Source organism: Scleropages formosus, chromosome 5 (genome assembly GCF_900964775.1).
Source record: "Scleropages formosus chromosome 5, fSclFor1.1, whole genome shotgun sequence".
NCBI classification, from domain to species: Eukaryota; Metazoa; Chordata; class Actinopteri; order Osteoglossiformes; family Osteoglossidae; genus Scleropages; species Scleropages formosus.
In genome coordinates this window covers 11,120,462-11,145,551 of record NC_041810.1, presented here as the reverse complement: position 1 = coordinate 11,145,551, position 25,090 = coordinate 11,120,462, and the positions used below count along the sequence as shown (strand labels likewise).

The 25,090-nt window shown below is 48.7% G+C and overlaps 1 protein-coding gene across 8 annotated transcripts in view; it reads right to left on the bottom strand.

Annotated features, from left to right (window-relative positions):
• Positions 1–4,794: 4,794 nt before the first annotated feature.
• Positions 4,795–25,090, bottom strand: part of LOC108938755 (adhesion G protein-coupled receptor L3-like) — a 147,383-nt gene continuing 127,087 nt past the window's right edge. For 4 of the 8 annotated variants that reach the window (XM_029252166.1, XM_029252169.1, XM_029252168.1 and 1 more), the window contains 7 exons: positions 19,982–20,048; positions 19,491–19,582; positions 13,939–14,107; positions 12,442–12,567; positions 10,689–10,785; positions 9,207–9,335; positions 4,795–6,882 (listed from right to left, as the gene is read on the bottom strand). In XM_029252166.1, the coding sequence (XP_029107999.1) occupies positions 6,029–6,882; positions 9,207–9,335; positions 10,689–10,785; positions 12,442–12,567; positions 13,939–14,107; positions 19,491–19,582; positions 19,982–20,048 (1,534 nt within the window). In that variant the 3' untranslated portion in view covers positions 4,795–6,028. The remainder of the gene's footprint in view (positions 6,883–9,206; positions 9,336–10,688; positions 10,786–12,441; positions 12,568–13,938; positions 14,108–19,490; positions 19,583–19,981; positions 20,049–25,090) is intronic. The other 4 variants (XM_029252170.1, XM_029252171.1, XM_029252172.1 and 1 more) reach the window with 1 other exon arrangement.

The following is a 25,090-nucleotide window of genomic DNA, read 5'->3' as shown; positions in this document are numbered from 1 at the left end:
AAAGTGAAGAGCACCTCCGTGTCGCAGGTGTCAGAGTTCAGGTGGCGGTCATTTGCGTCACAAGTGCTTCGCAAGGCCATCTGCACCGGCTCCTTATTCATGGGGAAAACACCTGTAGAGGACAGGTGGCCAGAGGGTCTGGAAGCACACAGAAACACTATAGGAGTTCAAACACCTGCGGAGACACGCTCTCCTCCTTCCACTCTCCATCTCTTAGAGGGATTAAAAGAGTCTGCATGGTGCTTCATAATTACAAGTAAATCACATTCATACGAGCCCATCGAGAGCTGAGACTCAGCAGTCCACGGGGGACCCTGGGCACTGCAGAGCTTAAAGAGTGAAGCATCAGAGCGACTCACGTGTGCACTCCCGAGGGGCCCTTTCCAAAGCACATTGCAAGAACATAAATAATATTAATAAGAAGTCATTGATTTCAACTATGGCTTCTCTGTTGTAGCAAAGTGGGCCACAGGTGGTGTAGCGGTTGGGGCCACTTTGCAATTGGGGGAATCGGGGAACCATTGAGGGCCAAGTCAGACCTCCTGCTGCACTATCCATCATCAAGGTTCTTATCCTGATTAATACAGTAAAAATTACCCTGCTGTATAAATGGATAAATCAGCGTACCTCTTCATACAAATGCATTTCCCTTGGAACCCAGTGTCAGATACTGGGGCCCAGCCATTCATTTGTCCACTTTGGAGGGCATCTATTTTAAAGTCCGTTCTCCTGAACCGCACGCATTACAGCGCAGAGTCGTAATGCACCGTACAGAGGCGACACTGTGGTTTCAGATGACACCGCTCGTGTGTGGGTGGAGCTTGGATAACTTCCTAGAAATCCTTGAAATACATCCATAAACCCTTTTTACTGTGTCTCAGGAGGACAAATAAATATAATATTCTCTGGCAAGGCGGCTCTACGGTTTCATTTCTGGATGTATTGTGAAAGGGTACAACTTCATCTCTTTGAACCTGCGCTCTTACAGCGAAGCCACGAGCCGTCGAAGGAACTAATTAAGGACTGTCAATACTTGTTATGTGAGCCGCTTTAATTAAGAGAGAAACGAATCCACCTTCACATGTCGTTATTTCAGAGGCCGCGAGCATCTGCTGCAGATAAAATTTCATCCTTAAAATGTTCATCTTTACTGTGTTTCATTCCTGTTTTGTTTTCTTCTTATTAATAAAAAAGATGCTCAGGGATCATTACGTGAAATAATGTGTTATTGATGAAATGTTGTCGGGAGTTAGGGTTAAGACAGAATCGCAGATGAGGTAATCGTGGTGCGGGAAGGTGCTCTTTCTAACTCCGCTTATCCGGGCGTGGGAGAAGTGAGACATCACCGCGAGGAGGCCGGCGAAGGCAACGTCCTCCCCTGTCAGGACCAAGGATATCACCTGTCACCTGTCACCTGGCCCGTCAGGAGCAAATTGTCTGTGAGCTTTTCTGAACGGGGATTTAAAAGCAGCAAATGCACTTCATCTCCACTAGAAAATTACATCTTTCCAAATATGTTAGCAAGTGATATCAGCATCCATAGAGAGCTCACTTTTATTTATTTTTTAACCTTCATACAGTCTGGTAAAATGTTAGATTTTTTCACGCATGTAATGGGAAAATAGAGTTGAAATAGAGACAAAACATCGCCCAGGGAGTGACCTAGAGGGACGAGCTGCTCATCATTAATTATTGTTGTGTGAAGTACTACATGCGTTAGACCATTTGCATGGAGACAAAAGGGTGTTCCGGGGGAAAAAAACACAAATTACATTTAGAGGACTGCAATAGGTATGGGGGGGTGGTGGCGTGGCAGGTTTGACCGGGACCTCGCTGTTTGGCAGGTATGGGGTTCGACCCCTGCTCGGGGTGCGTGGCGGTTCCATGTTTCTCCCCGCCTGTGCCTCCCCCGATCTACGGAAGACGGCACTGGCAACCCCCTCTGTTCCTCCCATGCCATGAAAACAACGCGGGTGGTCACTATGGGTCAGGTTTTACTCAATAGCATCAACAAAAACAAATAGGTATGGGGAGCAAATCTCAACGGACATCACTCAGCATGTGCTGGCGTGAAATCGGGGCAGACTTTGCTCGCGGTGCGTCGGCGTCCATGGAACAAGTTCATCGCCGTCACGTTGTTATGATTAATATGTATATTCTTGCGATCAGCCACGTTCATTAAGAACAGATAAAACACACAGGTTGGCGGTGGGAATGTCACCTGGAGCAGCTCTTCTCTCATCGTACATATTGTGGGAGACGGGTGAAAAGTGACAGCGAAACACCACGGTAACCGCAGCAAACTCAACCCGCATATCACTGCAAAGTTTCCGAGACGGACAGCATCATAAATACGAATACTGGATTCAGACGGTATATTACAGTACATCCCGATATGTCAGCATGATTCCTTTTCGCCGTGCTCCTATACCATCGATACCATGGTAACAGCACACATCCAACATGTTTTCTGCCTGACTGCTGTCAGGAAGGGCATTACAATAACAGCTCTGCCACAGCCACTGCCTGATCGCCACCCGGTACGAATCGCAGCAGCAATCATTATTATTAATATTGGCTGCTTTTCAATAAGTCCTTTGGTGAGCGACACAGCTGAGGGCCCATCGTACCACAGCACCGCCAGTGGAACAGGTTCTCCCCTTGGCCTGTGGGAATGCGATAACCAATCGCCTTTTCTTTTGTTCTTACATGCCATTTAATATTTACTGAAGGAAAGAAAGCTTACCCGATGTTGAGTGGTTTTTGTAGTGTGCATGGCAAATTATTATAGTTGCCTTTACAGGAGAGAGCTCCACCTCAACCCAAGACCACTGCTTTGACCTCTGGAGACCTGTTGTCGGTAGGGTGACAGGTGAACGTTAAACCAAAGGCTGTGATGGATTGCCGCTGGATCTCCAGGCGGCTCATGGAATGAAAAGACACGATGTGACTTGTAACTTTCGCTCCTGTTATTGATGACCAGGGAGGGTACATTAAGAAAGAAGATGGGATGCGGTAATTGAGGTACATTTTGAACGTATCAAGACAGCTTATGATCATCGTCCTATATTTTTTGGTGCTGTACCCTTCCTTACATAGCAAGGCCAGCATTAACAGCATAAAGCCACTTGGCACCTATTAACTTTTGAAGGTGTTTCTTACACTGCTCCCCCTTTAAATTGCATAAATTTCATTATTACTGAACAGTAAGGGCTCTTTCAGCATCCAACAGTTTCTCAGCTGGGGGAAAGTTTGCCAGTTCAATATTGGATGTATTTCAACTTGGTATCTCATCAAAATTCATGTGAATGAGTTAAGCCAATAGCATCACTGAAACTGTCTCTGAGAGACTGTGTCGCTTCCCTCCACCGATGTCGAGATCCTGTCCATCCGGACACCCACCCCCCCCGACAGTGGAACGAACCAGATCACCTCAGACACAACTGGGTGAAACAATCAGTGACAATTATCTGGGATACTGATCTCTAGTGATCTTCAGGAATACCAGGTTCAGAAGCTCAAACTGAACTACACAGCTGAGGGTTTCTTCCTAAAAACATAGTTTTTGTGAGAAGGCAAAGCATTCTGGGTATCCCACAGCCACACCTAGTACTCAAAGCCCCTCTGCCAAGCTTAATCTTTCCAGGTGCCAGACAGAGACAACTTTATATCAGTGTTAACTGTCCACACCTGAAAGAGGTGACAGTAATGAGCCCTGGCCAGGTGATGCTGCAGTGGACAGGGAATGGGCGGGGCCATGCAGGACACCAGCCAATCAGGCGTCTCTTCTCTTGTGGACATCATCTCCCGCCACTAAAGACCTCCAGGGACCTTAACTGAGCAGGAAGGTGAGTTCTTTCCAAGGTGTAGATCATTAGGAGGATCCATTGAACTGAAGGGACCCACAAACTGTGCTCCTCAACCCTAAGCACAGATAAAGTGTGAGCTTTTGGTCCCAGGGTTTGATGTAGGTCAGAATAATGTAGACAGCAGTGCAACATTTCCTTTCCCAATATCCTGTACTCTGTCTCTTCAACTTACCAAGACAGCTGGGACCAGGAGTCCGTTCGCAACTCGTTGTCCTTGTAACTCCAAAGTCTCTTTTAACATTAAGTCACAGTGAAGGAAAGGGTAATATACTGAAGTGTCTCAGTTTATTCACTGGTTATGTTTTCAGATACTGGTATAAAAGCAAAAATAGTTCGTATGGAAAAAATGTATCAACTTTGCGCTACATTGAAATTTTAAATGACAAAGTAGTGCATTGTCTCCATAAAATCTTATTCAATGTCAAATGTTGGCTGGTTCATCCCATAACCATGTACAACATTCCTCATGTTGTCATTGAATATTGATCACCGGCACTCAGTTGTAAGCACTGTAGAACGGGGTTGAATCAAGGAGGTCCCGCATGCCCGTTTGGGTGCTTTTTACCGTTTCCTGTTTGCTTTGTGAGTGAACACAGGTTGCATTTAAATCTGAAACAGAAATGTTAGAAAATTGGAAAAAATGTTAGTGTAGGAAAAAGGCAGTGTCTGGTGTAACGAGTAACTCGGAAGCGTCGTACTTGTCTTTTCATCCCCAAAATACTGAAACGTTTGAGTCCTTCATGAAAACCAGTAAATCAGAACAAAAACACGTGAAGCAGCTTGAAACTGGAAGTTGTGATTCAGACGTCATCCAGCAGGTGGTGCAGTGTTTGAGGGAACAGCTCCCTGATCACCATTAAGATCCCCAGGAAGACACTGTCCAGTGGATCTCACACAGAAAAAAACACAAATCTTACATACAAACGATGATGGTGATGATGATGCAAATCTGAATCAGTTATTTATTTGTTGGCAAACAAGGTTCACTGTTACAACAAATATTAGTTATGAGGTCATTCAACTTGGAAACCATACAAAATGAATAAATAAAAGTCAATCATAATAATAAAAACTATTGTATGTGCTGCTAAATTCTTTACCGCCTGAAGGTCAACTTTTTTATTGGATTTTATCTTTTTTAACAAATAAATAAATATCTTTCCTGTTAAGGACAAAAGAAAACACGTTTCCAGTTTACTCACTCCAAAAGTTCGCTTTTAATAAGTAAAACGATTCAATTTTTAATTTTAATCTTTTATACAAGAGCCTAGTGCTTATCGATGTAGGACCTCGTCTCTCCCCGACATGCACCGGCCTCGCCCTCACTCGCTCTTTACTGTCTTCTGGCATATTCTTCTCAGCACACTTTTCAGAGTTGTTTGCCATGACCTCTGTAGTTGGTGATAGTTTTGTTTTTTTTGTTGTTTTTTATTTTTATTTTTTTTGTCTACACAGTGAAGGAAATCAAACAAAAATATTTCAAAAAACATCAGTGGTTATGTAGGTAAAAAAAGAGAGTCACTAATGGTTCTGTTTGATGATATTGATATTTTTCCGGCGTATAAGAAGGATGGGAACTTAAAAAAAAAAAAAAAAAAAAAAAAAAAAGGCCGACTGGAGCGTCCACCCGCAGGACGAGCACAACGGAAAGAAGCTCTACTCACTACGCTTTACAGAGAGCGACGTTCTGTAGGAACAGAAAGAAGCAAACTACCATGTGCGATGCTAGTATCTGTACATTTACATACAAATATCATAGAATTCTTTGTTATTAGTTTTTCCCCCACCTTCTTTTTAACCATTTGGAATTATAACAGCAAGAACAAAACAAAAAAGAAATGCACCCTGGCATAAAGAGTCCCTTTGTGGATTTGTTCCGCGTCACGTTCAGGAATGTTACAGCAAAACGCGCCGTAATTCACCAAACAGGAAGGAGTTTTTAAAAAGCCCCAGTGGATACAGTGTAATAAAACAGTTTCTGACTGGCTGGGGGCCGTTTCTCGAACTCCTTCGGGACCGACCCCCGTCCCTCCACGGCTCCTTCCACTTCCTGTCCGGCTGGACCGCCAGGATGGTCCCGCGCCCGAAGCCGAAGGCGTCCGCGACGGCGATGGGGGAATCGGGGGCCTGGGGGAGGGGGGCTCAGAGGGAGGGGGCATCTATAGGCTCGTGACCAGGTGGGGCGGCTCCTGGGGCGGCTCCTCCGGGGACGCATCCTCCTTGCTGGGGGGGACAATGAAGCCGTCGCTGCTGCCCCGGCCCAGCTGGTAGTACGTGTGCAACTGCTGAACGTGGTTTCGGGCGCCCAGGTTAGGCATGCTCTTATAGTACACGTCGTCGGCATCGGCGCCGGGGCCTTTCGCCGGGAGGGGCTCGCCGGGGTCCGCGGCTCCGGAGGGGCCCGAGTCGGCCGCGCCGGCCAGCGTGGGCATGCTGGTGTAGAGCGAGTCCCTGTGCGGCGACTGGCTCTCCTCCGTGTGCTCGTTGGTGAGCAGCGGGAAGAAGCTCTCGCTGTTCTCCTGCGGGACCCTCCTCCTAGAGAAGGCGTGGCCCGGGTGGCTGTCGGCGCACTGACCCCGGTGCGGCAGCAGCGGCGCGTTGGACTCCTCCCGCAGGAGGTCCAGGCCCAGGCCCAGGGCCTCGTCGTGGCCGAAGGAGGCAACATCATCCAGCACGATGCCGTCGTCTTTGGTGCTGCCGCCGCCGCCGCCGCCGTTGCTCAGGCTGTTGGCCAGCTTGTTCATGAGGTTGCGGCTCTGCTCGGTGCTGCGCTCGCGCCCGCGCTCGTGGGATTGCTCGTGGTTGTTCAGGTAGGACGGGATGTAGTTGGATGTGAGTTCCTTCAGGATCTTCTTCTCCAGCGTGGTCTCCTTGTGGTTGTAGCCGCGGTCAATGATCTGGACGCAGTCACTCATGTAGTCACCGCTGGCCACGCTGTAGCTGTTGCCATGGTTACCATTCAGTGGTAGAGTATCCATGACACTTGTATCCCGGGCATTGTTCAGGATTCCCTCTGGAAAACAGGAGACAAGGTTACCTTCAGCTCACGTTGGTTCACCACATGCAGACATACAGACAGACAGACACACACACACACAAGCGCACGCACGCCACACACACCTGTCACATGAAATCACTTGGTATCTATATCAGCTGGTTTCATTGTTCCCACAAATCTTTCTTCCAAAAACAAGCGCTGCCTTCAATCACACAGAAAACCCGTGCGATACCCAAATATGTTCTTGAATGCATCTTAAGTGTGGATTAAATGTGGAATTTTCCTAAACATGGATTTTGTGAAACATCACTTCTTTTATCATGCATCTTTAAAAGAATCATAATTTGACATGCACAGGATCACATAAAACTAGAACAACAGCCACAACACGGACAAAATGGGACGAACACAAGACATTCACGACACATGAGAGCCAAAACGGATGTGGCGGACACGCGTGTAACACAACACGCGGCCGTGCTGCTGGTCACACGTGCTAAAGGGGTCAGTGCAGGTGTGTGCCTGTCGTGGCTGTCCCAGCGTGGCAACGTTCCCGTGATGCCATTCGTGAACATCGTGTGAGATTACTGCCAGAGGTGTGAGCGTTGCCCAATGCAGGAACGTGGGGTTGGACCTCAAGGACCCGCTGAGCCTCTGCTGCCAGTGACACTGAGCTCCAGTTCCACACCACTTAAAGACTCAAAACTTCAACTGTCTCTTTAAATCCTTGAAAAAGGGCTACATTTAAAATGAACGTTTCATGAGTGTTTTGATCGTGGTGCTGCCCATTCTGCGCTGGAGTCTACTGACACATCATTTGCAGTGCAGTAAATAACGTGGACGTTGCGTCCTCAAGATGAGACGGAAATAAGACACTGAGCTCCTGAAGTCCAGTAGTGGAGCCGCTCCAGTTTTACTGCAGGTCAACATGTTGAGCAGAGGGACAGCGCTTAGCCGACGGTCTGAGAGGAGACACTGTGAAGATCAGTGTGTTTCAATGAGTCTCACCGTGTCTCAGTGTGTTTCAATGTGTCTCACCGTGTCAATGTGTCTCAATACGTTTCAGTGTGTCTCTGTGTCTCAACGTACGTATTTCAATGAGTCTCATTGTCTCCATGCGTCTCATTGTGTTTCAGTTTGTCTCACTGTATCTCAGTGTGTTTCCAAGTGACCCCTGCAGCAGTGTGGACGGTGTGTGTCCCGATGTCCCCCGCTGTGCCGCGCAGTGAGAAGGAATCAAGCTGTAGTCAATTACATTTGATATGCAATGTTTAGCTTTAGTCCCAGACTTGTCTCTCTGTGGGGGTCTAAGCGACAGCATGAAGGGGAGGAAAGAAAGAAACAAGTGAGCGACAATTCAGGCACAGAGAAAACATAAACACACACGCACACATACACACACTCTCACACACATACACACACACACACACACATATATATATATACATACATACACACAGTGATGGCACATGTCATGCAGAGCTCACTGAAGGCCCCTGCGAGTTCTCGGGAAACACCACAGCTGCACCTGTTTACCAGAGTTAAAACCTAAACCAAATTACCCTTGCAATTTAGAGGTGAGCCCCATGCTGGAGAACATACTCATAGCAAGAAAATACACACACACACACACACACACACACACACACTTTCAGAACCACTTGTCCCATACGGGGTCACAGGGAACCGGAGCCTAACCCGGTAACACAGGGCGTAAGGCCGGAGGGGGAGGGGACACACCCAGGACGGGACGCCAGTCTGTCGCAAGGCACCCCAAGTGGGACTCGAACCCCAGACCCACCGGAGAGCAGGACCCGGTCCAACCCACTGCGCTACCGCGCCCCCCTTATATACACACAAAAGTGATATTATTAGTAATGTCAGGATGTCTTTCCAAGACCTGAACATGAAGTCAAAAACTTGTTGGTGATCCCAGTTCTTTAACCGTTGTTTACAAAACCGGGTTCAAGGCTCATTTAGCGTGTGATCCGTTCTCACGTTTTACCACCTTCCGAGGACACACGCACACACACACGCAGAGCGCCTTCTGAAGGAAAACGGCGATTAACCGAAGGCCACAGGGCTCCCAGCGGGCAGAAAACATACAAACAAACACGTGTAAAATTATTCCTCTTATGGTAACATTCAGAGTGCAGTTTCCATTAATGAGAGGGAAGAGAGCAGGGTGACAGGTGAGAGTACCACCCCTCCTGGAAGCCATGCTGAACCTCACTGGAAGCGGACGTGAAAATGTGGATCGGTGTCTGCGTTCAGAGGCACAAAGCGATCGACCAGACGGAGCGAGCGAGCAAGCGACAGAAAGGGAGGGAGGAGCCCACCTTGGGCGTTGTACAAGCTCACAGATGGGTTGTTATAGACGGCCGACTCGCCGAGGAGGGTGTTATAGGGGTTGTTAGTGCCGTGAGGTCGGAGCAGAGCGTTAGTGATGAGATGATTCGCCATCGCTCCTGCAGCGGCCACACCCAGAGAGAGAGAGACAGAGAGAGAGAGAGAGAGAGAGGGAGAGAGAGTGGAACACACAGATCAGTCAGCGAGAAACGCTGAAGAAAACATGACAAGAGGTGCGGCTCTTACACACACACAGGTCCTTTAGTGTCATTTCAGAATTCCACCTGACAAATTTGGTTTATTTATATGTTCTATTGCCCTGAAATGGACTGGCTTCCTGTCTATAGTGAGCCCTGCCTCCTGCCCCAGGTTTCTGGGATAGGATCTGGACCACCATGACCCTGTACTGCGATGGACAGGCAGCTGCCGATAATGGAAAGAGGAAAATATCCTCTATTATACTTTATGTCAATGTATACTGTTTTTTCTTCACGTGTTGAGAAGATGTTGTGACTTCATCCTATTTAAACAGCAGCAGCTGATCTCACACACACCCTTTCTGAACCGATTGTCCCATATGGGGTCGAAGGGAACCGGAGCCTACCCGGCAACACAGAGCGTAAGGCCGGAGGGGGAGGGGACACACCGAGGACGGGACGCCAGTCCACCGCAAGGCACCCCAAGGAGGACTCGAACCCCAGGCCCACCAGAGAGGAGGACCCGGTCCAACCCACTGCGCCACTACACCCCCGTGCAGCTGATCAGTCGAGTTAAATTTAATTTCTCTCCTTGTCTTATGAACTCAATATTATTTCTGTGTCTTGTGAAAATTTACCGTGCACCTGTACACTGGCTCCTTTAGTTTTGAACTGTTGAGCTGTGAGTGCTTGCGGTGAGCATGGCGATGAGGAGCGTTGCTCATGCTCGTGGGATGAACTGGTCAGCAGTTGGTCTGAATAGGAGTTTCAGCAGAAATCTCAGCCATTTTAAATCAATTTTAACAATAATGTTAAACATAAATCAAGAGACCTCTGTATTGCCAAGCTTTAGTGATTGCAACTTAGAAATAATATGTTTAGATTGCTAAACAAAATGGATGAACACGAACAGACCTTCCAGAATCATCCGTGTTCTTAAGTTGAGGGACTCTGTATGACTGTAATGGTATAAAGTACATTTCCAGCACAGAGAGTAAGTGCAATTATCTCTGCGGTGAGAAGAATGAATCCATCCTTAATGCAATTAATTCTTCATTTCCTTCTATGAATCCTTGTAGGAAGTGCAGTGACCAGCGTGCAGCAGCCTATGTGTCGACTCGCCGGCCCACCGCGCTATTGCTCGGCAGAGACGGGGTTCGAAATCGGCGTCTCGCGCATGCACGCGAGACCTGTCCTCGTCACGCCGCGGCGGCGTTTTGAACCCCGGACAAGGTGTCGCCACACACTCGCAGCACCCGCTCATTCCATTATTACCTCTGTTGAGCGACGCCGAGCTGTTGATGTCGCCCGTGATGAAGGACGACTCCGACTGCTTTCGCACCGTGTCGTTCCACATGCGACGGATGCGGCTCTGAGGAAGGACACGGGTGGCGCGAGAGAAACAAAGAGAGAACGGAGAAGAGAAGGAGAGAGTGAGGAGGGTGAGGACGGTGAGGAGGCCCAGGTGTGCGAGTCAGCAGCATCCATACCTGGCTACTGGTGGCCCATCGGGGAGATGGCCGACAGAGGCGACCGCACCAAGTGGGAGATTCACCGCCAGATCCCTCCACCCCTCCGGCCGAGAGCTGACACCCCCTGTGAGATCCTATTCCAGGAGCTCTTCACCTGTGCGATGCACCTCGATTTGTTCTCTTATTGATGTGGGGGGGCGCAGCAGGTGTAAACACTAAGTTCCCTTCCAGGTGAGGTGTGAGGGTGAAAAGGTTCAGATCCCTGCTCTGTTTCTCAACTGACTCGTACACTGTTACTGTGAGCGAGGCAGTACGGCGGGGCAGAGATGTTTTACTCGAAAACGTACACAAGGCATCTTAATCTGAGGTGTGAAATTTTGAATTTTCAGATTTAAAAACGAAAACTGGAAGCCACTTTACCTGTATACACAGTTCATACACAGTGAAACTCATGTAAAACATACATATATACATACATACAGTATATATATCCATATTTATACACATATAGTATGTGCGGGATGTGCACAGTTTTCTTCCCTTTTTAATTCACTGATGTGTTTTAGGACTCCTGGAACCACTGAGATGTGAAATTAAAAACCTGTTCTTCAAAGTGAAACCTCCTCACTTGCGAGTTCCGCTGAGACGTCATGTGCACTTTGCCGGCAGCCTGCGTGTGAACCGCCACGTGTGAGACGTGCGTGATCCGCGCATGCGTGGTGTGTGCATGCCACGTGTGTTTCCAGCCTTCCGCAGGGAAAGAGAGTTGAGCTAACCCTTCGGGCCAGCAACACGAGCGTGTGGCTCGAAAAACATGCTGGTGACACTGGGGATTAGGTTCCACCGTAAACACACTCGCTGCGCCCAGGGAACGAGATCGGGGCAACTAAGTACGAGGTACAAGGAACTGGCATTTGCTCCCAGAGCCCAAATTCCCGCTCCGTCTGTCCTCCGCCACTGGGTTTGAACACAGTTACCAGTTTTGTGCGAAAACATCTCCGATGAGAGTTTACGAGTTGCCGTGGAGACCAACTTGGCGGAACTCGCTGGGTCGGACGCTCCGGGGAAGCGAAGCTGTCGGCCTGTCTGCTCTTACAAAATCTGTGCCTTTCTCTTTTTGAATAATAAACATGTGAGATGAGGGTAAAGTATGACAGGAGCTGCGTTAAGGTCTTACTGTACAGCTTAGCCCCCGAACCCAAGGCAGCCGTTTCCCGCGTTCTTACTTAATTACATGTTTACAGTGGAAACTGTGAGCTCACAGTCAGCGAGTCTCTTCACTCACAGCCTCCACTTAACTCCTCCTGCAGTTCCAGGTAGCAGCCACTGATTACCGAAACTTTTGCCAGTGGGGTGAGTGCGAGGCGCTACTCGGCACAAATTACTGCAGTCACAGTCGGGGGGGTTGGAAAGAGAGCAGGTCACAAAGGCTGCCTTACTGAACATCTGGAACCTCATCGCAACGAGAGGAGCTGCTACTCAAACCCTCAGCAGGAGGTGAAGAGACACATCTGGCACAGCTGTGCACCCCCACCTTGGCAGGTCGCCATCTTTACCTGGGACCCCGAGGGGTAGCGGCCCGGTGTTCGAGCCACGGAGCTCTTGGCGGAGCCGATTGACGTCTCCACGCTCTTCCCGCTGCAGCAGTGGGCGCGGAGACACCTGCCGTACTCCTTCCGCACCTGCAGGATGTGGACAGGTGAGGTGTAGGGACATACAGGTAGCTCTCACCTGCCTAGGCAGCAACACCTCTCAGTCCAATCCCTGAACAAAAGTTGCTACAATTACTCATACTAATAGTAATAATAATACTAATAATTATAGTTTTCAGGTGTGCAGAATGAAGGTGAGCTGGAAACCAGTGCCGTGTCCCAACAATGACCACTCCGCGTTTTTAGGGACGGATCTCGTCTTTAACGTCACTCTCCGTGTTCTCTGTGACCCCGTGCTTTGATTTAAGAGGGAGATCGATGCCTGACCCCCGATTCACAGAGGCTCTGCTGCGCGCGCCGCTCTTCTCGGTCCACAGATACTATCGGAATTTCAATGACGAGGAGCTCAGAGCGGCGCTCGGATCCACCGTGCCGACCGAGGGAGATACGCGCCCAAACAACGACGTGCGCATGACAAATACACTGCGTGCCGGCGCCAACTTCCCTCTACAGAAAGTGCTCCGAAACCTAAATTAAAACCAAAGATACTTCTTCCAAGACTAAAAACAGGCCTGTGTTAATAAATTCATTCTGAGCCAAACAGGGCTGTTATAAACTGTACCTCAATTGTGCCATTTGTTTGGCCGACACATATTGACATTGTTTCATTAAGGAACCTGCACAGACCTCAGGCTGGACTAATAATGGAAACACGCTGTCCTTCCAACTTAGGGACACACCTGTGACGAAAATCTATTTCTAGCTTATTTCATTTCTAACTCCAATGTCACTTTTACCGCAACGTCGCAATCAATAAAAGGTTAACAATACACGTCTCCCTCAATTTAATCACTGGGTACATTCTGTAAAAATCTGATATATCTGTAATAAATAAAAAAATACTCTTCATTTTAATATTTCTTTTATCTACTTTTGCTGGAAAGAAAAATATGTTTGTGCTGCAAACTCCTTCTCAGTTCTAATTTTTGACCTGTTCATCCCATAAACATGTTCATCATCTTGTTATTAATCACTGACACTCAGGGACTGTAAACACTGGAAGTGAGTTCAATTAAGGTGGTTCTACACTCCTATTCTTTTTGGGGTTCTATACTGTCACTCATCAACTTGGAGGGTAAACACAGGTCACGATCCTTCTGCTACAGACGGAAATATTTGGATATAGATAAGTGAAGAAAATGCAACTAAAATTAATAAGAGTGGACAACACAAGCACCTTTGAACATTTACGGCTGGATGAGGAGGCAGTTTACTGGGTTCACAGGGCAGAGGACTGATGTGGTCCATGTCATCTGTGTGTCCAAGATGGCACAGCACCTCTGTTCCCATTAAGACATGAGATCAGCTCTATTATTCTTGCCCAGGAAGATACAGCATTACCTTCTTCTGCAGGACACAGTGGAAGATGAAGATGAACATCCCCTGCAGGGAGTTGAAGATGGTGAAGAGGTAGGCCATGATGACCGTGCTCTCATTGATGTACATGAGCCCAAAGGCCCAGGTGAGTCCCAGCAGACAGAGGAGGGCAATGGCCCCTATGACCCACGACCTGCAAATGGAAAGGTCAGAAGTCAGCAAGGCCAACACCCTCACGCTGTGCCCCGCAGCTCCACATTGACTTTTACCGGAATTTTCCATAAGATCTGGAACCCTGTGCTGAAAGAAACTAATTGACAGCATTCTCCCAAAATCAGTCAATCAAGTAAATGCATCATCCTACTGAGGCTCAAAATCAGCACACCATCAACAGAACTCAAATTCTTTTCGAACCATGCTCTACGGGTCGTCCTGCCACAACTGCACCACAATGACCACGATGGCCACGGTGATGACTATTAATGTCACTAATTCATGTGGCAGTCAAAGGAGAAAAAAAGCGGCGATCAGAACGGCTTGTCGTCGCCACGGCACAGACGCAGCTTCCCCCCTGCACGACACAAGGATGCTGGAGCGTCGTCCAGCGTTCACCTTGCACAAATATGTAGAATACACTTTTCTCCAAAGTTATTTAAGAGACAGGCTTTTTACACTGATTTATTGATTTACACAGCAGGGTAGTTCAACTTTTCAAATCAGCTGCCGTTCATTGTGCGAAGGGTCCCTGTCCTGCTGGACTCTTGAGGGACAGCTCCCCGGGGATTCCTTCCAGTCCCTCCCTCAGGCATGAGAGACCCGGCGGCAAAGAAAAGCGCACACGCACACTTTCGGAACCGCTCGTCCTATATGGGGTTGCGGGGAACCAGAGCCTACCCGGCAACACAGGGCGTAAGGCCGGAGGGGGAAGGGGACACACCCAGGACGGGACGCCAGTCCGCCGCAAGGCACCCCAAGCGGGACTCGAACCCCAGACCCACTGAAGAGCAGGACCTGGTCCAACCCACTGCGCCACTGGGCCCCCCCAAAGAAAAGCACTCCGTGCCAAACAGTTTTCACAGCCACACCATGTGCCAAATATTTTGCTATTTTTAAAGGTGCACGTGTAAAGTTCTGCTGGAAACGGCACCAGGATGCGACACCACACACACGCGCGCATGCACACACTCGCATGCACACGCAGTACGGAGCTGTTTCGCTGTGGTGCACCGGTACAGACACAGGGAGGTGAACAGAGAGGTGATGCCGCAGTGAAGCGGCGTGGACAAGTTCGTGGATCTTACTTGAGCTGAGAGTGAGAATCCTCAGGACTATGAGTGGCAGAAGCAACAGAGAGAAACAGAAGAGAGAACATGCAGAGTGTCACATGCAAAGGCAACACATGAACATAAAAAGACAGGATGCCAGCACACACACACACACATAGACAGGAACTCAAAGTTGTGGAGAAATTAACGAAATGACCCATAAACACAGTATTTTGGGTAAAACCAAGACATTTACCTCTGGTTCCCTGCCATTTCCGAGGGGGTGTAAGCTCATTGTGTTTTGTCATACACTTATTTCTTTCTCATAACAGTGATTAAGCAAGTGGTCCTCAGTAAGGAAGCGACTGGACAGTCTGTGATTGTTAGTATTTAGTCATTTCTTAGAAGTTTTTCCCCAAAGTCGTGGAGAACTGAGAGCAAACAAAGTGCATCAACAACAGCTCTTTAAACAGGCACAGACACGGGACTATTATTGCACAGCTTGTTTGTCTGGTACCAGCATGTTGCTGGTTTACATCCCTCAAGTACCTCCTACAGAAGTGACATTCAAATATGAAATACATAGATAATCCTAGCAGATGGTGTCGGACTCATCTATGGAGCTGTCAGGAGATCAGGAGAGAAGTGGCTCTAAAAGAGATGGGGTTGAGATGCTTCTTGAATGTTGGGAGGGACTCAGCAGCTCTGAGGGACAGAGCGAGCTCACTCCACCACATCAGGGCCCAAAATAATAATAATAATAATAATAATAATAATAATAATAATGAGGATAAACAATTATTCTATCTGATGCTTTCTCTATTGAAAACCACTTACAGTGTGAAGCTACTTATACTCATTTACCCATTGATACAGCAGGGTCATTTTTACTCTATCAATTCAGGGTAAGTACCTTGATCAAGGGAACTACAGCAGGAGGGGTACTTGAATATGGAACTGTTTCAGTACAAGGCAATGGTTCGAACCACTATACCACCTGCTTCCCTGTTTTTCACAAAATCATATGTCCTCAATAAGAGGCATTGTTCCACCCTGTCCGACTGCGTGGTCGAGATGGCGATTTAGGCCAGATGTGGGTTTGAGGGCCTCATCTTCACCCGTCGCTACTGTGCCTTCAGATGCCCCTGGCAGCGCAGCCCTGCACTGTGCCACATCTACCCAAAAAGCTGAAACACGTTTAAATGTATAAGAGTGAGAATTAATTATCGTGCGGCAAAGAGCTCCCATGAAGCTGTCTGGGTCTTTGAAGCAACTCCTGTGAACTTTCCGGAAAAGTGCGAAGCCTGATGACACTCAGAGTAAACGGCTCATTTCACCATACAGACAGAGCTAACACAAGCACACCCAGAACAATGACCAGCGTGACCACAGTTAACTGTTCTTTTTCCAGCACCTTTTCTCCCCTGTCTGACATGATCACTGTCAACAGAGAGCGTTTCCATGGAAACGGTATAGAATCTAACTAGTACTGATATTGACAGTGGTATTGAGGAAAGAGCTATGTTTTACTGTCAGCGGCACATCTACTGTAATAATACAGTTTGCTTCAATAATCAGAGTATATGACTGTGTGCGTGTGTGAACGCGTGTTTGTGTGTGTTTCTGGGGGGGACCTGCACCACACAGGGTGGGTTCGCACACAGCACCACCCACAGGGACGGTGATCACGGGACCCACGGAGCACACGCACACGGTGCACACTCAGGGCATCGGATCCCCGGGGGATGTAAAGGGAGGGAGGCAGGCAGTCCTAGAGGACAGCGGTGTCCCACCAGCATCCAGTGTCACGATGGGGGGGCATATAGTGTCTTACCAGCGCCACTCGACAACCAGACAGCCGTCGTAATAATGGTACCTGTGACCAAGCACGAACACGGAAGAAGAGACAAGAACAGAGAATATTAATGGGGGATGAATGAAGAAGGCGAGGATGACTGAGTGAACGGCGTGCAGTAAATCCGTCTCACAGGTAAAACTATGACTGGAAAGAAAGACGTTTGTCACGTCAGACACACAAAAATGGAAACAACAAAATAAACGTGTGTGTGTGTGTGTGTACAGAAGATGTGCACATGCTGCAGTCAGGGCATACACATGCAGGGCTCTGGGGGAGTGAGGATAGGGAGGTTCTAAATGGCCTCTCAACACAAATTTACATTTGTAAATTATCATAATTCTTATTAATTATTATTATTACCACTTGGGGAGAGGGAGTGAAGTCAGAGTCAGGACAGGAGTGGGTTATGGGGGGGGAAGGTGACCAGTAAGGGGTAAGGGGTCACTCAGTGGTCCCGGTGAGCCCTTTCTTTTCTCTTATAGGTTCCCACCATGAATCATGGGCTCTTATCAAATCACTGATTCATCAGAGCATCATATTTACAGCATATGAATAAATAATCATTGGAAAATAACTGCTACAAAGTCGTCCGTTTATGACCCAAATCTCATTAGCAAAGAACACAAATTAGATCCTTTTAAAGCCAGTTATTTCCACATCCAAACAGACCAGAAAAGTGTTTAAATATCATAATATTACATAATGGTGTAGTTTCACAAATTAAGCAGAAACTGACTGAGTTCTGACTTTTTCCGCAGTTAACTCAACATCACGATTATTATTATTATTATTATTATCTCTGCGTTCATTTCTGTAAAATCCAATGCATCTGAAGTGGAAATAAAGCCTCGCTGTGGACAGACACACCAACATAGAAGAAAGATTATTTTTGATTTTCATCACATGTGGTTGTGGTGGGAAGAGAAGAGAACCAAAGGGGCCCCTCGGCAATGCTGGACTGAAACTCTCACTGTTTCCAAGCTAAGGCGGAAGGTCAGCAAGGGGTGTGCCGTGCCCCAATAACCCCCCAATTGCCCAGCCATGAACCCGTGACATCATCATGGGGGTGCGGCTTCTGAGCCCCCACTCGCAGCCGATGATGACGTCACAGGGCAGAGCGCCGCCCTACAGGACAGGGCCACTACTGCGCTTTGAGGGACCGTGGGCCCGTTGCCCTGTCGACAGTGTTCCCACACAGACGAACATGCAAAACTACACACGCGTTTACATAAGCAGAGAACCCCATACAGACCCCGTATAGACTGATGAATAAAGGAACATGGAAAAGTGTGTCTGACTGCAAACAGCTCACAGGAAAGTTCAGATCCTCATAAAAAATCTATCAGTGAACCCATGGAAAACGTATGAATATCAATAAGGCGGGCAGTGCCCTTGTACAAAATATGTCTTCTGTAAAGCGAGCGCAGTGCTGCGGCTGTGATGCAGCTGTCGACAGCTGCTTGCGTGCCCCTGCTGTCCAGTGGGAGGCGCCGCCGTGTCTGTGGAGAACTGTCACGGGACCCCTGTTCTCCGTGGAAACGCAGAACAGACGGGGACATATTAAAGCTTTGTGGGCGCTGCGGTTGAGCTTTAAGGTGCGAGGCGAACGAGGCAGCCGCTCTCCTCGGCCCCCGGGGAGGCGACGGCGTCGGGCCCTCGGGGGCCCCAGCTGTTCTGTCGAGGTTCTGTTTCATTTTCTCTCATTCGTAAGAGGCGTTAAATGACTGAACATGGGAAGTATCTGCTTACAGCCGGGGGACTTCAGAGACACGTCACACACCGAGAATAAAAGAGCTTCGGCGGAGGAACGACCAGCAGTGCGTGTGCGTGTGTTGCACATAACCTTGCACCATGGAAATCATTTGCATTTTACATTTACATGACACTTTTCTCCAAGGTGACCTACAGTGTGAGTTTTGCTCATTGAGCTACTTACACTGATTTACCCATTTATATAGCAGGGTATTTTCTACTGTATCACTTCAGAGGAAGTACCTTTATCAAGGGTACCATAGCAGGTTGGGTTCGAACCCAGGTCCATCAGTTGCCAGATGGGGCCTCGAACCACTACACCACTTGCTGGTCCGAATCATTGCTTATCTTATATGTTTGTTTCACTCATACCCTGCAGTACCATGGTATGCACAGTGATATTGTGAGCGCTGGTGGACCAAGGACCACAGCATTGCCTTTACGGTTTTCTTCAAGGGCTTTGAGAGTCCAGAGCTGGAGAAACCAGAACTCCAAACATCAGTCTGCAGGTCACTGACCTCAATGAACCATGACAAACAGCAAGACTGGGGACCTGTCTGGTAGCTCCTCCTCACTGAGTCTGTGTGTTCATCATACCCTTGGACATCTGGGTGTCCATCAGACCCTGTATCACCGCAAGCTGTGTGCACAAGGGGCATCCCTCTGCCCCCACCAAACAACACGCAACAGAAAATTCTTACTTGACGTTGTCCAAGCAGCCCGAATCCGGCTTGAGGATGGCTGTGTGGTGGAACATCTTGTAGAGAGCGATGCCGAGGAAGATCACGTTGAGCTGGAATGCAAACGCGGATGTTTCACGAGAGGTTCGCACCACCGCACACAGAGCAATGGGGCAAATGGGAATCGGGTGTGAAAGAACATCTCGTACCCAACCCACTGTACACAATGGAGGCACTAATAGGCGGAGCAGACGATTCTGAGAGGAACTGGGCAGAGGAAGTGTGTCCTGTTGGGTGTTTGCAGCTGCCATTTGTCCACATCATGAGTGTGTTGTTCTAAAAATGTCAACTGAATTACGGGTGAATCCAAGGGCCATTCACCTGGTGGACAACCATCATGGGTAGGTCATCCTGAGCCAACGGAGTATGTGCGTCTCAGTCCCTCCATTCGCTGCACCCCCGCCCCCTTCCCCGCCCACGACCTGTTGTGGTCCTCCTCCCAGGATGCTCACCATGATGATGAGGGTCGCCGGCCCGATGAAGCTCCAGATGAAGTAGGTGTCGAGCCGCAACCAGCACCTATGAGGGAAGATGAGCTGCGTTGGCCGGTGGCGGAGAGAGCAGAGAGCACCGCGAAATTCAGACCAGACCAGAGGTCTGTTTGTAACACGTTCTGTTCTTAAATCTAAACTCACTTTTACCATGGAGTCCCGGTCAATACAAGCTTACTGGAGACATCCATCTCTTTATACATCCAGTTCTGTAAACATCTCAGAAATAGCGACAATACGTAATAAACTACTATTACTCTTTTCTCACGTCGAGCTACACTGAAATAAAACAAATTTTAACTGACCGAAAAGACATTTTCTCCACAAACCGCTATTCAGGGCTGATTACTGATAGATTTGTCCCATGAACTGTGCAAAATGTTCCTCATCTTGTTATCGATCACTGACACTCAGGAACACCAGACAGCAGCTGTAAACACTGTGGCACTGAGTTGAATTAAGGTGGTGCCACAATCCTATTGCGTCTAGTGCTCTTTACTGCCACCTGTTGGCTTGGAGAGTAAACACAGAGGACACTGAATGCACACACAAACACACACACACAGACACACTGTTTGCCCCAAGCAGGGTCACAGCAACCCAGAGCCTAACCCAGCAACACAGGGCACAAGGCGGGAGGGGGAGGGGACACACCCCGGACGGGACGCCAGTCCATCGCAAGGCACCCCAAGCAGGATTTGAACCCCAGACCCACCAGAGAGCAGGACCCGGCCAAACCCGCTGCGCCACCACACCCCCCTTAAAGAAAATGCAGTTAGAAACAAAAAAAGAAACTGGAAAATGTCTGTATTTGACCATCTGTAACTCGACTGGTACGAATGTGAGGAACTAATGTACCCGTGCTCAAAAACGCATCCATCAGACCTGTATAAGTGATCAGGTTCCAGCACCACTGATGACACAAGGTAAACACTTAAGGTGAAGGGGGGGCTGAACAGCTCCTTAACCGCTGCCACTCCATCATACGTAAAGAGGGAGCGAAAGAGAGAGACACCCCTGCCGGTGCACTTCCGTGACGTCCTGCCACAGGTGACACGGCCAGGCGCTGCAGCGAGGTGCCGACGCGCGGAAACACCAAACATGAAGATGATTCATGACCTGTAGCTAAATTATTAATCATTTAATTTCCAGCACATTAAATAGGCCTCCATTTTTGGCCTGGGGAAAATTACAGTCGTATCCTTTTGTCATTTAGGGTGACAGAATGACTAAATGGAAGCGACACGAAATTAACTGTAACTCACAGGTTTTCGATGTGCCGGAAAACGTCAAACCCGTGTGCATATTTAGAGCAACGTGGGGATTTGCTTGGAAAGCAAAGCAAAGTGCTGTACTCCGTGTCAAAACAGCAAAACGCCGTAAGCAAACTGCACCGTACAGAGGTCACCGCCATCAGCGGTTCTAGGTGATTCCGGATGATTCCGGGCGAACAGCTCTGCTGAGTTACTGTAACTTACCCTCCTCTCCAGGGAGCCATTATCACAAACATTAGGCCTAAAGCAGCTGTTTTACATATGATCAGAAGCTCGTTATGGATTTGCACGTACGCTGAACTCGACTGCGGGTCCGAGGTTCGAGTTTCTTGCAAGGCGAAAGAGAGCTGGAGGGCAGCTGAGCTGGAGTCACTCAGAAACCACCTTTCTGAGCAGCTCTTTCAAGAAAAGAGTCCGTTGCATGAATAAATGAAAGAATGTAAATGCATGTGGCGAACGAGGACTCGAACCCTCAGGGCGGCCCGATGCCGGAATTCTGCGGCACGAACCTGCGAGGAAATGCTGCTCACAAAAACGATGCGCGCTCAACACAACGGGCAGCAGGGGGCGCAGTGGTTAGAATTGTCTCCTTACAATCTTGACATAGCAGGTTAATATCCCACTCCTGCTACAGTACCCTTGATCAAGGTATTCACTATGAATTGATACAGAAGATATAAATGGGTAAATCAGTGTAAACAACTTTGGAAAAAAGTGTCTGGTAAATAAATGTAAACATACCAATACCGTGGTAATATGTGTGCTGTGACAATGATACACACACTTTGTGAAAACCATAGTAACTGCAGAGTGTTACACTGGCTTTGCTGCTTCACTCTGCGTTTACTCTGCTTACTCGGTGCTTGCTCGAAGTTTACTCAGTGTTTACTCCTTGTTTACAGTTCCAGTCCGACAGCCGATGACGACAGCGGGCCGAGTACAGATGAAAATTCGGCCACGGCTCCGTTCATTTCAATATGACGTAAACATGTAAAGAAACAAAAGCAGATCGCTAGGCACACGCAAGCTTATTGTATTATTCAGAGCACGTGAAAGTGTCTGCGGGGTTCCCAGCTCCGCGCACCTCCAACACACAGATGAGCCGTTTTAACTTTCATCTAGGACTCTGCGTTTGCGCTGTGCTTATACCTGCTGTTCATGTGCTTAATTTTTAATCCGGACCCATCATGAAAACTTAATCAAAGTGTGCGGGCGCAGCCTTCCGTCACGCAGCGGGCCGCCGCGCCACGCACGTCTCCGTGTGACGGGGATAGATGCCACAGGTCAGAGGTCAGGGATGAGATGTCAGACATGAGGGGCACGCCCACCCTGTTCATCTTTCCAATAAACTGCCTCCGAGTTGTGCGGTGGCGCAGTGGGTTGGACCGCAGTCCTGCTCTCCGGTGGGTCTGGGGTTCAAGTCCCGCTTGGGGTGCCTTGCGACGGACTGGCGTCCCGTCCTGGGTGTGTCCCCTTCCCCCTCCAGCCTTACGCCCTGTGTTGCCGGGTAGGCTCCGGTTCCCCGTGACCCTGTATGGGACAAGCGGTTCTGAAAATGTGTGTGTGTGTGTGTGCCTCCGAGTTGGCATTAAAACAGCCTCCCTTGTTACCGTCTAATTTCTGCTATTACATAAGATCCCCCACTACTGTAAATAACATATGTGTTTAACTTCATAATTAGTTCCTCCGTTTTTTAATGAGCCTGTTTAACAGCACCCTCTCCATTGGTGGGGTGCAGAGGCCACGCCCCACCGACTCGATCCTCGGGGGAGGATGAAGGCAACAGCCAGCAAATGCGCTACGCCGCCTGAATAAATATAAGCAGCTGTAGATGGTACTGTAAGTGTGTGACGAGTAAGCAGAGCAGCTGGGAGACGGTCCAGCAGAAGGCCAATGTGACCGCCGTTCCAAGTATTTATTATTTATTTATTCATGTGGCACTTTTCTCCCAGGCAAATTACACTGTTGAGCTACTTACACTGATTTACCCATTCAAACAGCAGGATCATTTTTTACCTTAATTTTTACCTTGTACTTTTTTCAAGGGCACTACAGCAGAAGGAGGGATTCAGACCCAGGGCCTTCGACTGCAAGGCGATGGCTCTAACCACTACGCCACCTGCTGACCCCTCATGGCATTGACCATTGATGACATTAAGGGAGCCCTGGAGCAGTGAGACAATTCGTAGCCCAGCTGTCAAAGTGACTTTGCTGTGATGCGGATTCTGTCACTAAAACTAAAGTGGCTCCTGATGCTTGGATTGTTCTAGTTAATTTAATTCCAGTCCTGCCCCCATGCTGCCCTGGCTGTCACCTCTGTCGCCCGCTATCCTCCTAACACAGGAAGCAGAGTTTGCGCCCGACATGCACCAGCACACCTCCTTACGTGCGTTTGAGAGCGAGCCTACACCTGGCGCTCATTATCTCCAAGCAGCAAAGACCCTGATGACGCTTCTCGAACCCGAGTTCGCACCTTGCGCCTTCCTGCCACTCGACAGGTCCGCAGGGGGTTGAACAAAGGAGACCAAGAAGCAGAGTGGAAGCTGGAGGTGTGCTTTGTAGGACAGACAGCTGCTGGACCCCCACACTCCTCGCGTGGATCCAAAAGCAGACGTGCGGTTTTACTGCAGTGACCCCGAAGAGCAAACATCACGGCAGTGTTCCAGGGCACATCACTCAGGGACCGACTCTGACTGGAATCATTTTTATATGTTATTAATCGTAATGTATATTTATTCATCTAGGTGATGCTCTTCTCCAAAGCGACTTTTACAATGTTAAGCTACATTTATACAACTGGGTAATTTTACTGGGACAATTTAGGGTAAGTACCTTGCTCAAGGGTATTACAGCTGGAGGTGGGATTCAAACCTGTAACTTTGGGTCTGAAAGCAGCAGCTCTAACCAATACACTAGCGGCTGCCCCTTTCACTACTTTCTCCAGGGTTACTTACAGCATTTGTACACTGAGCTATTTACACCCATTTATTCATTTATACAGCAGGGTCTCACACACACACACACACACACACACACACACACACACACACACACACACACACACACACACACACACACACATTTTCAGAACCGCTTGTCCCATACGGGGTCACGGGGAACCAGAGCCTAACCCAGCAACTCAGGGCGGAAGGCTGGAGGGGACACACCCAGGACAGGACGCCAGTCCATCGCAAGGCACCCCAAGCGGGACTCGAACCCCAGACCCACCGGAGAGCAGGACTGCGGTCCAACCCACTGCGCCACCACACCCCCGTTTTGCACATCAGGACCGCTGCGGACCTCCACCAGAGTTTCCTCTGGCTTCGCCCTGCCCAGGCATAGTTCACCATCTTTCGGGTACCGTCGCGCGCGCTCTTGCTCCACCTCCCCGACAGAGCGGGCACAGCAGGGTCATTTTTACTGAAATCAGGGTAAGTATCTTAATCAAGTGCACTACAGCAGATGGTGGGATTCAAACCAGATCCTTCAGATTGCCATCCTATGGCTGCAATCAGTGCTGGAACCCCCTCCTTGCCCCACGTGATATTGTCCCTTTCTGCATCGTATACCCCACATGTGTCACCATCCAATGATTCTCTCAAAGACGGTGATGATGGCTCCAAACGTTGCAGGAAACGGAAGAAGAGGACGAGCAGCAACCAGACGGATCGACTCGGTCACAGTGTCAGTGGACACAGCTCTTTAACACTAAGGACACAAGTAGAGCACAGAACTTTCCAGAATGACCCTATGTATGTGGTCAGTAAGGCCCACATCACCTCAACAGCACTTAACA